The following is a 9896-nucleotide window of genomic DNA, read 5'->3' as shown; positions in this document are numbered from 1 at the left end:
GAATATTACTGGATATTATGGTGATATGGAGAAATTGTTTAAAGGTTTGTAATTTTCAGATATTCTTAAGATCTTATGTGGAAATCTCATGAAATCTATTATTTTTGTAGCTATGCAAATATTAATATTTTATCAATGTCAGCATCATTTAACATGTGATGTATCAGAAGATCAACTTCTATGCATTCAAAGTTTTGGTTTACTTGTTTACTGTATGTAATATTTGTATTGTATTAGTTACTGATTTAATTAAATAAATTAATATGATCCAGTGCAAAAAGATTTGTACATCAAAAAAAATGTCAATAAAAAATTTTTTAATAAATTAAATTTCATTTTTTTTTAAATAAATCTTATTAGTATATATTCAGAAATAGTATAATATCATTATTACACCAAATTGTGTATCACCATTGGATTCACTATAATTATTAGATTCTTTATTAATTAATTGGACATTTTCGTTAGCCTCAAAATATACTAAAATATGCCTTGGTATTTTAAGCACTTTTTTCTAAAATTCATTATAATCTTTTAAGTTAATTTCATTTTTTAATGCATTTAAAAGTATATTTCAAACAGGCAATAATTTAGGATCTTACAATTTCACCTTTTACAACTGCTTAAACACCTTCAATTGGCTGTAGTAAAGTTCTACACGGGTCAGGTCAGGTCGGGGACCCTATCTGACCCATTTGACCTAAAAGTATTCAGATCACTTCGGGTAACTCAGGTTACCAAAATTTTATTATTAAATATTGTAAAAAACATTTTGTAACATTTTTTACTTTTTGTTTTATATATGTTGTATGTGGTTTCTGAATACCGGTGGAAATCGGATCTTGGCCAGCATTACGAAATCATAGTCCGGCACTATGCTTTAATTCTGGCCCAACATCCCGTATCCACATATGTGGATTCGGAATCCACATAGATTCCGTTTTCACCTACAACATATATAAAACGCTGAAACTATTTGTTTCAGCATTTTTCCTTTTGATTTTATATGTAAAAATGCCAAAACTGATAGTTTCAGCATTTTTTTTAATTTTACATGCAAAACTAATAGTTTTAGCATTTTTTTCAATTTTACATGTAAAAGTATCAGAATAATTAGTTCTGGCATTTTTTTTTGATTTTACATGTAAAAACGCTGAAACTGAGTTTTGGCATTTTTTTTCAATTTTATATATAAAAGCGCCAGAATAATTAGTTCTGGTGTTTTCTTTTGATTTTATATGTAAAAATGCTGAAACTGATGGTTTTGGCATTTTTTTTGATTTTACATGTAAAAGCACTAGAATTATTAATTCTGGCATTTTTCTTTTTGATTTTATATATAAAAATGCTAAAATTATTAGTTTTGGCATTTTTTTCAATTTTACATGTAAAAATGCTGGAATCATTGGTTCTGGCATGTTTCTTTTAATTTTATATGTAAAAACGCTGAAACTGATAGTTTTAGCATTTTTTTTTGATTTTACATGTAAAAACGCCAGAATCATTATAAGTTTCAGCGTTATTTAATTTATTTAACCCAAATATATGTCAGGTCAACGGGTTGGGTTAGGTACCAATCAGTACTAACCTGACCGAATTCCTGACCTGAATATTTCGGGTTAACCTATCTAAAGATGTTAGCCTTAATTATTTTTTAAAAAATTTTGAATTACGGCTATAAGATTTTTATAGCCTTAATTAATTACGGTATATAAAAATTTTGTATTACGACACTTTTTTGAATTATGGCTAACATCTTTAAACCTATCAGGTTACCCGATCTGTCGGGTCAGATTGTGAAACTCTAAGCTGTAGTTCATAGTAATAGATGACATATAAAAACTTCATGATCATATTGTTTTGCTATTTTAATGCAAGAAAATGGTACCATTTTCTTGTGTATTTAAACTAGCTCCAATAGTTTTAGTGTTTGTAATTCATTTGAAACCCAATATTGACTTCCAGTTTTTCATGCTTAAAGTTGGATTAGGCCATCCAAAGTGTTTTATGTGGTGTAAATGTGCAATCACTGTACTTATTCCAGTCTAATGCAATACTCTCAACTGTACTCTTGGTACAATTAGTATTTCAGCAACTTACTTGTGTAATTTAAGCTCCAGATGACTTTCTTTTGTAAAATTAGTCTTTGGAAGATAATTATGCATACTTTATTATCATTAGTTTTTCATTATCTGTTAGTGGTATGCCATTTCACTTTAAGGAAGAAGGAAGTATCATATAATAAAAAAAAATTTTTAGCAGCAAATTCGGGAAATTTCTTAATCTTGTCATTAATTCTTGCTGTTTCTTAATTTAAAGGTCTATCACTTAGCAATTTGCTTATTGGAGGCTCATATTCTGGTTTCATTTCATGAAAAAATTCAATAAAAAATGGATTCTTAATAATTGAGAACAGAATACCATAACATATAAATACGTGCACAAGAGCACAAATAATAGAAGCCTTTTTTTGAGAATTTATGTTTATAATTGACTTAAACTAATCAGTTAACTCCCACTGATTCACCTGAGTTTTTCTTTTATTATTACTTTCTGGTGAAGAAAAAGTATCTTCCCTTTCAAAATCTCATGCAGAAACTACCACAGGTTGAAAAGTGAAAAATCAGGTATTAATCAGTTACCAATCGGTCATCAATCAGGTAGCTGATTGGTAACTGATTAGTGATGATTAGCATTTTTGCCAAATACCATTACTAATCAGGCTAGAGCTCCGAACAGGTCAGCCAAATTCAGGTAACCTGACCTGACCTGACCTGAAATTCAGGTCAGGTATGAGATTTTTTAAAAAAATTCAGGTCAGGTATAAAGATTGACCTGACCTGATTGACTCGGTTGACCGAAAGCTATTGATTCTACTATATAATAAAAGTGAGTTGCAGTATTGCAATTCACTTTTTTATATTCGATTTTATATAATAAAAGTAGCTATAGATATTCACTTTTTTATATGATTCTATATAAAAAAAGTGAGTTGCGATGTTGATTCCACTTTTTTATATTGATATCTTTATTATTTGAATAAGAATTATCTTGCCTATTATATAAAAAAGTGAATCGCAATACCGCAACTCACTTTTTTTATATAAAATCAATGTAAAAAAGTGAATCGCAATATCACAACTCACTTTTTTATCTGAAAATCAATATAAAAAAGTGAATTGCAGTATTGGGATTCACTTTTTTATATGATTTTAATATAAAAATGTTGAATCGCAATATTTCAGAAAAACGTTGCGTAAAACGTTTTTTACTATAATATTAAAAATAATTTTTTTTCAAAATGTTTCGTAACGTTTTTTTTGATATTTCAATAATAACGTTGTGAAAACATTTTTTTCATAATGTTATATTAAAAAAAACGTTTTGCAATATTTTTTTTAATATTTTAATAAAAAACGTTACAAAAACGTTTTTTTCATAATATTATATTAAAAAAAAAAAGTTTTGTACCGTTTTTTTTCAATACTTTAATAAAAATAATTCTGCAAATTTTCAGGTTTCAGGTCAGGTCAGGTCAAACAGATAACCTGATATAACCTGACCTGACCTGACCTGACTGGAATTCCCGGGTCAGTTTGATCAATTAACCTGACCCTGGCCTGATCCATTCGGAGCTCTAAATCAGGCAGTTTGCTAACTTTTGATCCAGTGATCAGAAAAGGATGAAATATAGCTCATTGGAATCGTCTTAATAAGACAAATCTAATGGTAGTAAAATCGCATTTTTAGAATTAATACTTGATGAGAAAATAGGTATAATATAAAAATAAAAAATATCATTTATATTTTATTTAATTGCAATTTTACTACCATTAGATTCGTCTTGTTGAGATGATTCCAATGAGCTATATTTCATTCTTTTCTGTTACTGGATCAAAAGTTAGCAAATGGCACTGATTGGTGACTAATTGATGCCTGATTTTTCACTTTTTGACCTGTGTACACCTAAGTAGAATGAATGAACAAGTTCTGGAACTTTTCTACAGTTGTTTGCTAAGTGATCTTTTAGCTTATTTGGATGACCACGAGGCTAATATGTCTTACAATAATTACATTTGGCCAAAAAATAATTAGCAGATTTGAGTGGTTTCTTCTCATAATGTTTTCATACTTTACTTTGAGGACAACCACAGGACCCCAGAAAATATTTATATAGGTAAGGTCCCAAAAATATTTTTTATTAGTAGCTCTGAGCATAGGTTTTTACTATGATTGCTAAGCATTGCTAACTAGAGTTCTGAATGGGTCAGGTTAGGTTAAGTTAATTGATAAACCTGACCTGAAATTTTTTTTCAGGTCAGGTTAGGTCAGGTTATATCAGGTTATCTGTTTGACCTGACTTGAACTGAAACCTGAAAATTTTCAAAAAAAATGGTGCAAAACATTTTTTTTGAAAATATTGCGATTCACTTTTTTATATTAAAATCATACAAAAAGGTGAATCGCAATACCGCAACTAACTTTTTTTATATAAAATCAATATAAAAAAGTGAATTCCGATACCGCAATTCACTTTTTATATATAAAATCAGTATAAAAAAGTGAATTCCGATACCGCAATTCACTTTTTATATATAAAATCAGTATAAAAAAGTGAATCCCGATACCGCAATTCACTTTTTATATATAAAATCAGTATAAAAAAGTGAATCCCGATACCGCAATTCACTTTTTATATATAAAATCAATATAAAAAAGTGAATCCCAATATCGCAGCTCACTTTTATTATATAAAATCAATATAAAAAGTGAATTATAATACCATCATTTATATTATATAAAATCATAGTTTCAGGTCAACAGGTCATTCAGGTTATATTGATGTTACAACCTGAACTGATGCTGAATTGCAATTGCTAAACCTGACCTGATAAATTCAGGTTCAGGTTACCTGAATTTGGTCAACCTGTTCAGAACTCTATTGCTAACCTTAAAAATTATATAAAAATAAGCAAATTGATCTTCTAACCTAATTAAATTTTTATTATAACACATATAATTTATAAAATATATTTATTAATTAATATATTTTATTAAATCCAATTTTAAATATGTTGTGAAGCTAAACTAAACATAATATACAAGTAGATTAACAATATTCAATTAATAAAGTTAATAAACAGCAAAAGAAAAATTCAAAATTAATACTATTACAAAAAATGTCAATTTCTCCATAAGTATTATACTTATACCCATAAAAATTAGCATGTAGGTAGTTTCGACCTTGCTGAACAATTTTCAATTAATTTAGAAAGTTGATTTCATTTGACCAAAGGGGTGTAATTACGCTCTGAAGTTGTAAGGGAAGAGCCAGAAATCACGTGTTTAGACATAAATATAGAGTTCAACTCCCTCCCCCCCTTGTGATCAAATACTGTGGCTGATTGATAATCTAAATTCTCACGATTGCTTTTTTTAAAAAAAATAAACTATGCAAACATTTTTGACAAGCCCAAAATTTGAAAAAAAATATTTATACAAGAGTCCAACACTTCTTTACCATGAGTTTTGCAATGCATCAGCATATCAAAAGATGGTTAAACTTTCTAATCCAAACCTACCAAAACAACAATTGTTAGAGGAAGCAAATACAAAGTGGACTGAAATAAAAAAAAATGATATAAATGAAATTAAAAATATAATTAACTCTTATCTAACTACCCCAGTTCCATTAGCAAGATATAGGTTTCAAGTCTCAAATTTCAGAAATTCCCAACCTCCTAGACCTTTTATACAAGAAACTGCACAAATCCGTTCTGAATTTAATGAGGAAAATCAGATATCACAAAATGCAACAGCACAACGTTATACTATTAATGAAAAGGAACGTGCACAAAAAAAAGTAGCAGAATATACTACTATGCTTGATATGGCAACAGATAGTTCTATGTGTACACATCTTGTGAATCAAATAAATACAGAAAAACAAGTAATACTACAACAAAATAAACGACTTAACTACTTAAAGCGACATGCAGCAGCACAAGAAAAACTTTAGGAACGAAAACGGCAATTATTAGAAAATAATATTGTAGAAAAATATGATTCTTCAGGTAGACCTTCCTAATTCCTATGCTCTCAAAAATCCAGAATTATATGATCAGTTGCATGCATGTGTAGAATTCGGTTCAGCAGATAATCAGCGAAGAAAAGAGTGGATTAAAGTTCACACTATTTCTCATCTTTGAACAGCTATGAAAGAAAACTATCAACAATATATGTCAAAATCTTGTCTTCAAATATATCTTTTACCACGTCATCCAAATTCCACCCAAGCAAAATGTCATTATCATCCAGCTCTTATTAGGAATGTTGCAGTATCTAGAAATGAAATGAACTCACATGAAGATGGGCATTATTGTTTAGCTTCGGTAAAAGATGCTAGACAATTTGCAGAAACTTTTCCTGAAAATTCAATTATTATTTCACAAGATGATAAAGCAAAAGTTCCTTTGGGAATTCCAGCAGTAGGTCGTACTTTTTCAACAGTTCAATCACAAAATCAGCCTGTATCTATTTCTGATCATGATTTTCCAGTATCATCAAAACACAAATTAATTCCCTCAGTATATCTTGTAATTGATCCAACTGATACAAATGGGTCAATGCGATCAGAACGTTTGGCAATTTTTGTATGACCAGAATTATGGCTTTCAACAACAGCTTCAAGTCACATGTATGATTTAAAGAAAATTCAATATCTTCAAAACTTTCAGGCATCTTTTTTGGATAATAATAACATGCATCGTCCAATTTTAGTTCTTCTGGTAGATGGAGGACCTGATGAGAATTCACGTCATTTAAAAAATATAAAAGAATATTGTCAGTATTTTCGTAGTGCAGATTTGGATTACATGACAGTTCGTACACATGCGCCTGGTCAATCTGCTTACAATCCTGTGAAATGAAGTATGGCATCATTATCTGAAAAACTTGCAGGAATTACTCTTTCCCATGATAAATATGGCAATCATTTGCGAAATGGAAAAGTAATTGATGATAATTTGACACGTCGGAATTTTGCTTACTCTGGAAAAACTTTATGCGAATTGTGGAAAAAGGATCATATTAATGGCCACTCTGTGTATGCAGAATATATTTCGGAAGATAATATGAGAACAGAAGCACCAGTTTCCTGGCATTGGATAGAAACCTATACACAAATTTGTCGCTAATTCATTTTTTATCTTTAAAATTTTAGCAAATACAAATTTCATAACGTTTTCTTCCCTATTAAACCTAGTAAGATGAAATATGCCTCATTAGATTTGTCTTGTTAAGGTACATTGTATCTATTATTTTCAAGTCTCTAGGATTGATGGATCAAAAGTTATTTGCATTTTACTGTTTTTAAACATTTATCGATAACTTCTGATCTATTGAACCTACAGACTTGAAAATACTGCGGTTAGATGCGTCTCAATTAGACGAATCCAACGAATCATAAATCATTAAATCCTGATCACTGAATGTCAAGATAATGTGATTTAATGGTTATTTTTTAGAAGTGCCCAGATACTTTTGGCAGGTGGGTGTATCTTAGCTATATAAACTTATTGGAGGCAAAAATTTTTAAGGATTTTTCTAATATACGATCTCTCAAATTTTTTGGTAAATAAGTAGTTAGTGTAAATACTATAAAGTCTTGAATTAAGCATTCCCGAATATAAGCACTTCCAGATTTTTATGTTACCGAAAATAAACACTCTTGACCAACACTATGATAATTTTGGCCAATACTACCCAAATATAAGCATCCTTATAACAAAAAAAGGTTGCTTATATATGGGACTTTATGGTATTTAAGTACAAAATTTGTATAACGAATTTAAATCTTATTGGTTAAAAATTTTTTTAAAAAAAAATCTGGAGCAGCTGAATTCAAAAAGGGCAAATTGTGATATGGAACCCAATTTTATAACTTTGCTTCGCCTAATTGTAAAAAATGTTGCAAAGGTTCTAATAAAAATTGCTTTAATTTAAGTTATATAACATTTAATGATGTGTATTGTAAGAAAGTTATAACTTATGTAAATTGCTAAATTATTTCATATATTTGAAAAGGTCATGATCTTATTAATAAAAGTTTCTATAAAAATTGAAAAAAATTATATATATTTATTGTGAAAAATGGTCTCGAGTGAATCATACACTGCTTTGATTGGCATCTACCCTATAAAAAATTTTTCAGAAAAATGATCACGTGTCTGAATTTCTTTGGAATAAAAAACTAGAAATATGAGAGTTTTTCCAGAATTTTTTTATAGGGCTATTGACTATTGTACAAGCTTTCCAACATTTTTTAAAAAACTGTTCCATTAGATATACTATATAGTATATACTGGTATTACGATAATTGGTGGTATATGACAAAATAATCATTTATAATACATATAAACTTTTTAACTCCTAATATGAACAATAATTGTATATACAAATTATACAATACTGTATATGGTGATATGGCGATATATATGCGTTGATGCAGGGATCAATTTAATTATTTTGTATATAAACGTGACACTGCAGTACATTTAATATAAAATTGAAAAACAAATAAAAGATTTCTGCAACATAATTAAAAGATTAACATCATTTATACTTTACGATAAATTTTAGGTTTATTGAAATGAAGAAATGCAGTAAAGTACCAATAATTATAACCCGATTTACGGATTAGATGTTTTACTATACTATTTAGAAAATTGAGCGAGAAATTATTTTATGGAACAATCCTAAATTTTTTACTAAATTAAAAAAAATTTTTTTTTGTTAGTAGTTGCAAATTTTTCTTAGAAAAGATTTTAAAAATTAAAAATTTTGATATTTACGTGACGATAGTGCACTGAGGACCTTTATCGGAGACACCCCAAGTACGTAATAAAATGAATGTAGGCAATTTAGTACCTTTTGGTACTTCGAATTTAATTTTCGAAGTTAATACTTTAGAATTATCAAATTTAAGATTACCGGTCCATAATTGTTTCCAAAATTTTTTATTTCCTTCGCCAAACATTTCACAATTTGCTATTCTATCCATTTTAGATTCTCCTTTTGACCATTTTACTTCAACGATTTCACCATTTCTAACTTCGGTAAATTTATTATCAAATTTAAAACCTTTACACATTTCTTTAAATGGTGAATCTATTGGAATATATAAAAGATGTGAAAATATTTGATTAGACCCATGATTGTTATAACGATTTGGATAATATATTAAATAAATTATTATTACCATTTCTATCTCTTCGAGAAATCTTTTCAGTGCTAACACTTTCAAAGGGTCCGAGCAAGGATACCAAAACCAAAACGACAACAAATAAATTAATGTATTTCGATGAGAAAATCATTTTTATTAAAGATGAATTTTTTTTTTGAAAAAGTATAAAATCTAATTAAAAAAATTATAAAATCTATAAAAAGTATTTGTCTATATTATATATATATATATATGTATATATATAATTTATATGTTTAAAAGAGTGAAAAAATTTTTTTATCAGATTTTAACAAAGGGTAGGATGAGTTGTAGGAGCAAACCTTAGGCTCGAATTTATATAAAAATTTCGAAATATTAAATCTGCATCGAATGTCGAATAACCACAACCAACTAAATCTAAGAAGGATACAACACTGCCGCGATATTTGAGAAAAAAATTTTGATTCGTAAATAATAATTAAAATGTGAGTAATGTGTTCTTTAATACGAAAAATAGAAATTTCTTTCATCTCTAAAAATAATGATTTGCTTTTTATCAAGTAATTAATAATTAAATTAAATTTGTACGCTGAATTAAAAAGAAATAGAAAGCGTCCAATGATTACTTTGTTTAATAAGAAAAATATGAAAATGTAGTGCGAAAAATCTGGGC

At 28.2% G+C, this 9896-nt stretch overlaps 2 protein-coding genes across 2 annotated transcripts; one reads left to right on the top strand and one right to left on the bottom strand.

Annotated features, from left to right (window-relative positions):
• Window positions 1–5452: 5452 nt before the first annotated feature.
• On the top strand, window positions 5453–6019 carry OCT59_019392 (uncharacterized protein; the record flags this gene model as incomplete). Its single annotated transcript, XM_066143501.1, has 1 exon — window positions 5453–6019. The coding sequence occupies one exon, from the start codon at window positions 5453–5455 to the stop codon at window positions 6017–6019; it is 567 nt and encodes a 188-aa protein (XP_066005241.1).
• A 2466-nt stretch (window positions 6020–8485) lies between these two features.
• Window positions 8486–9896, bottom strand: OCT59_019391 (uncharacterized protein). Its single transcript, XM_025319780.2, has 3 exons — window positions 9260–9896; window positions 8853–9168; window positions 8486–8768 (listed from the first exon to the last, which is right to left on the bottom strand). The coding sequence occupies exons 1-3, from the start codon at window positions 9372–9374 to the stop codon at window positions 8744–8746; spliced, it is 456 nt and encodes a 151-aa protein (XP_025172962.2). The 5' UTR covers window positions 9375–9896; the 3' UTR covers window positions 8486–8743.

This window comes from Rhizophagus irregularis, chromosome 29, assembly GCF_026210795.1.
Source record: "Rhizophagus irregularis chromosome 29, complete sequence".
NCBI classification, from domain to species: domain Eukaryota; kingdom Fungi; phylum Glomeromycota; class Glomeromycetes; order Glomerales; family Glomeraceae; genus Rhizophagus; species Rhizophagus irregularis.
Note: the sequence above shows the minus strand (reverse complement) of the source record. Positions and strands in the feature narration are given on the sequence as shown.

What these genes read in the sequence shown, in the direction of transcription:
- OCT59_019391 (XM_025319780.2), bottom strand. Translation starts at nt 9,374, where the DNA reads ATGATTTTCTCATCGAAATACATTAATTTATTTGTTGTCGTTTTGGTT. An exon ending in TTCTCGAAGAGATAGAAATG is followed by an intron (nt 9,169 to 9,259) that starts GTAATAATAATT and finishes ATATTCCAATAG; the next exon opens with ATTCACCATTTAAAGAAATG. An exon ending in CCTCAGTGCACTATCGTCAC is followed by an intron (nt 8,769 to 8,852) that starts GTAAATATCAAA and finishes TTTTTAATTTAG; the next exon opens with TAAAAAATTTAGGATTGTTC.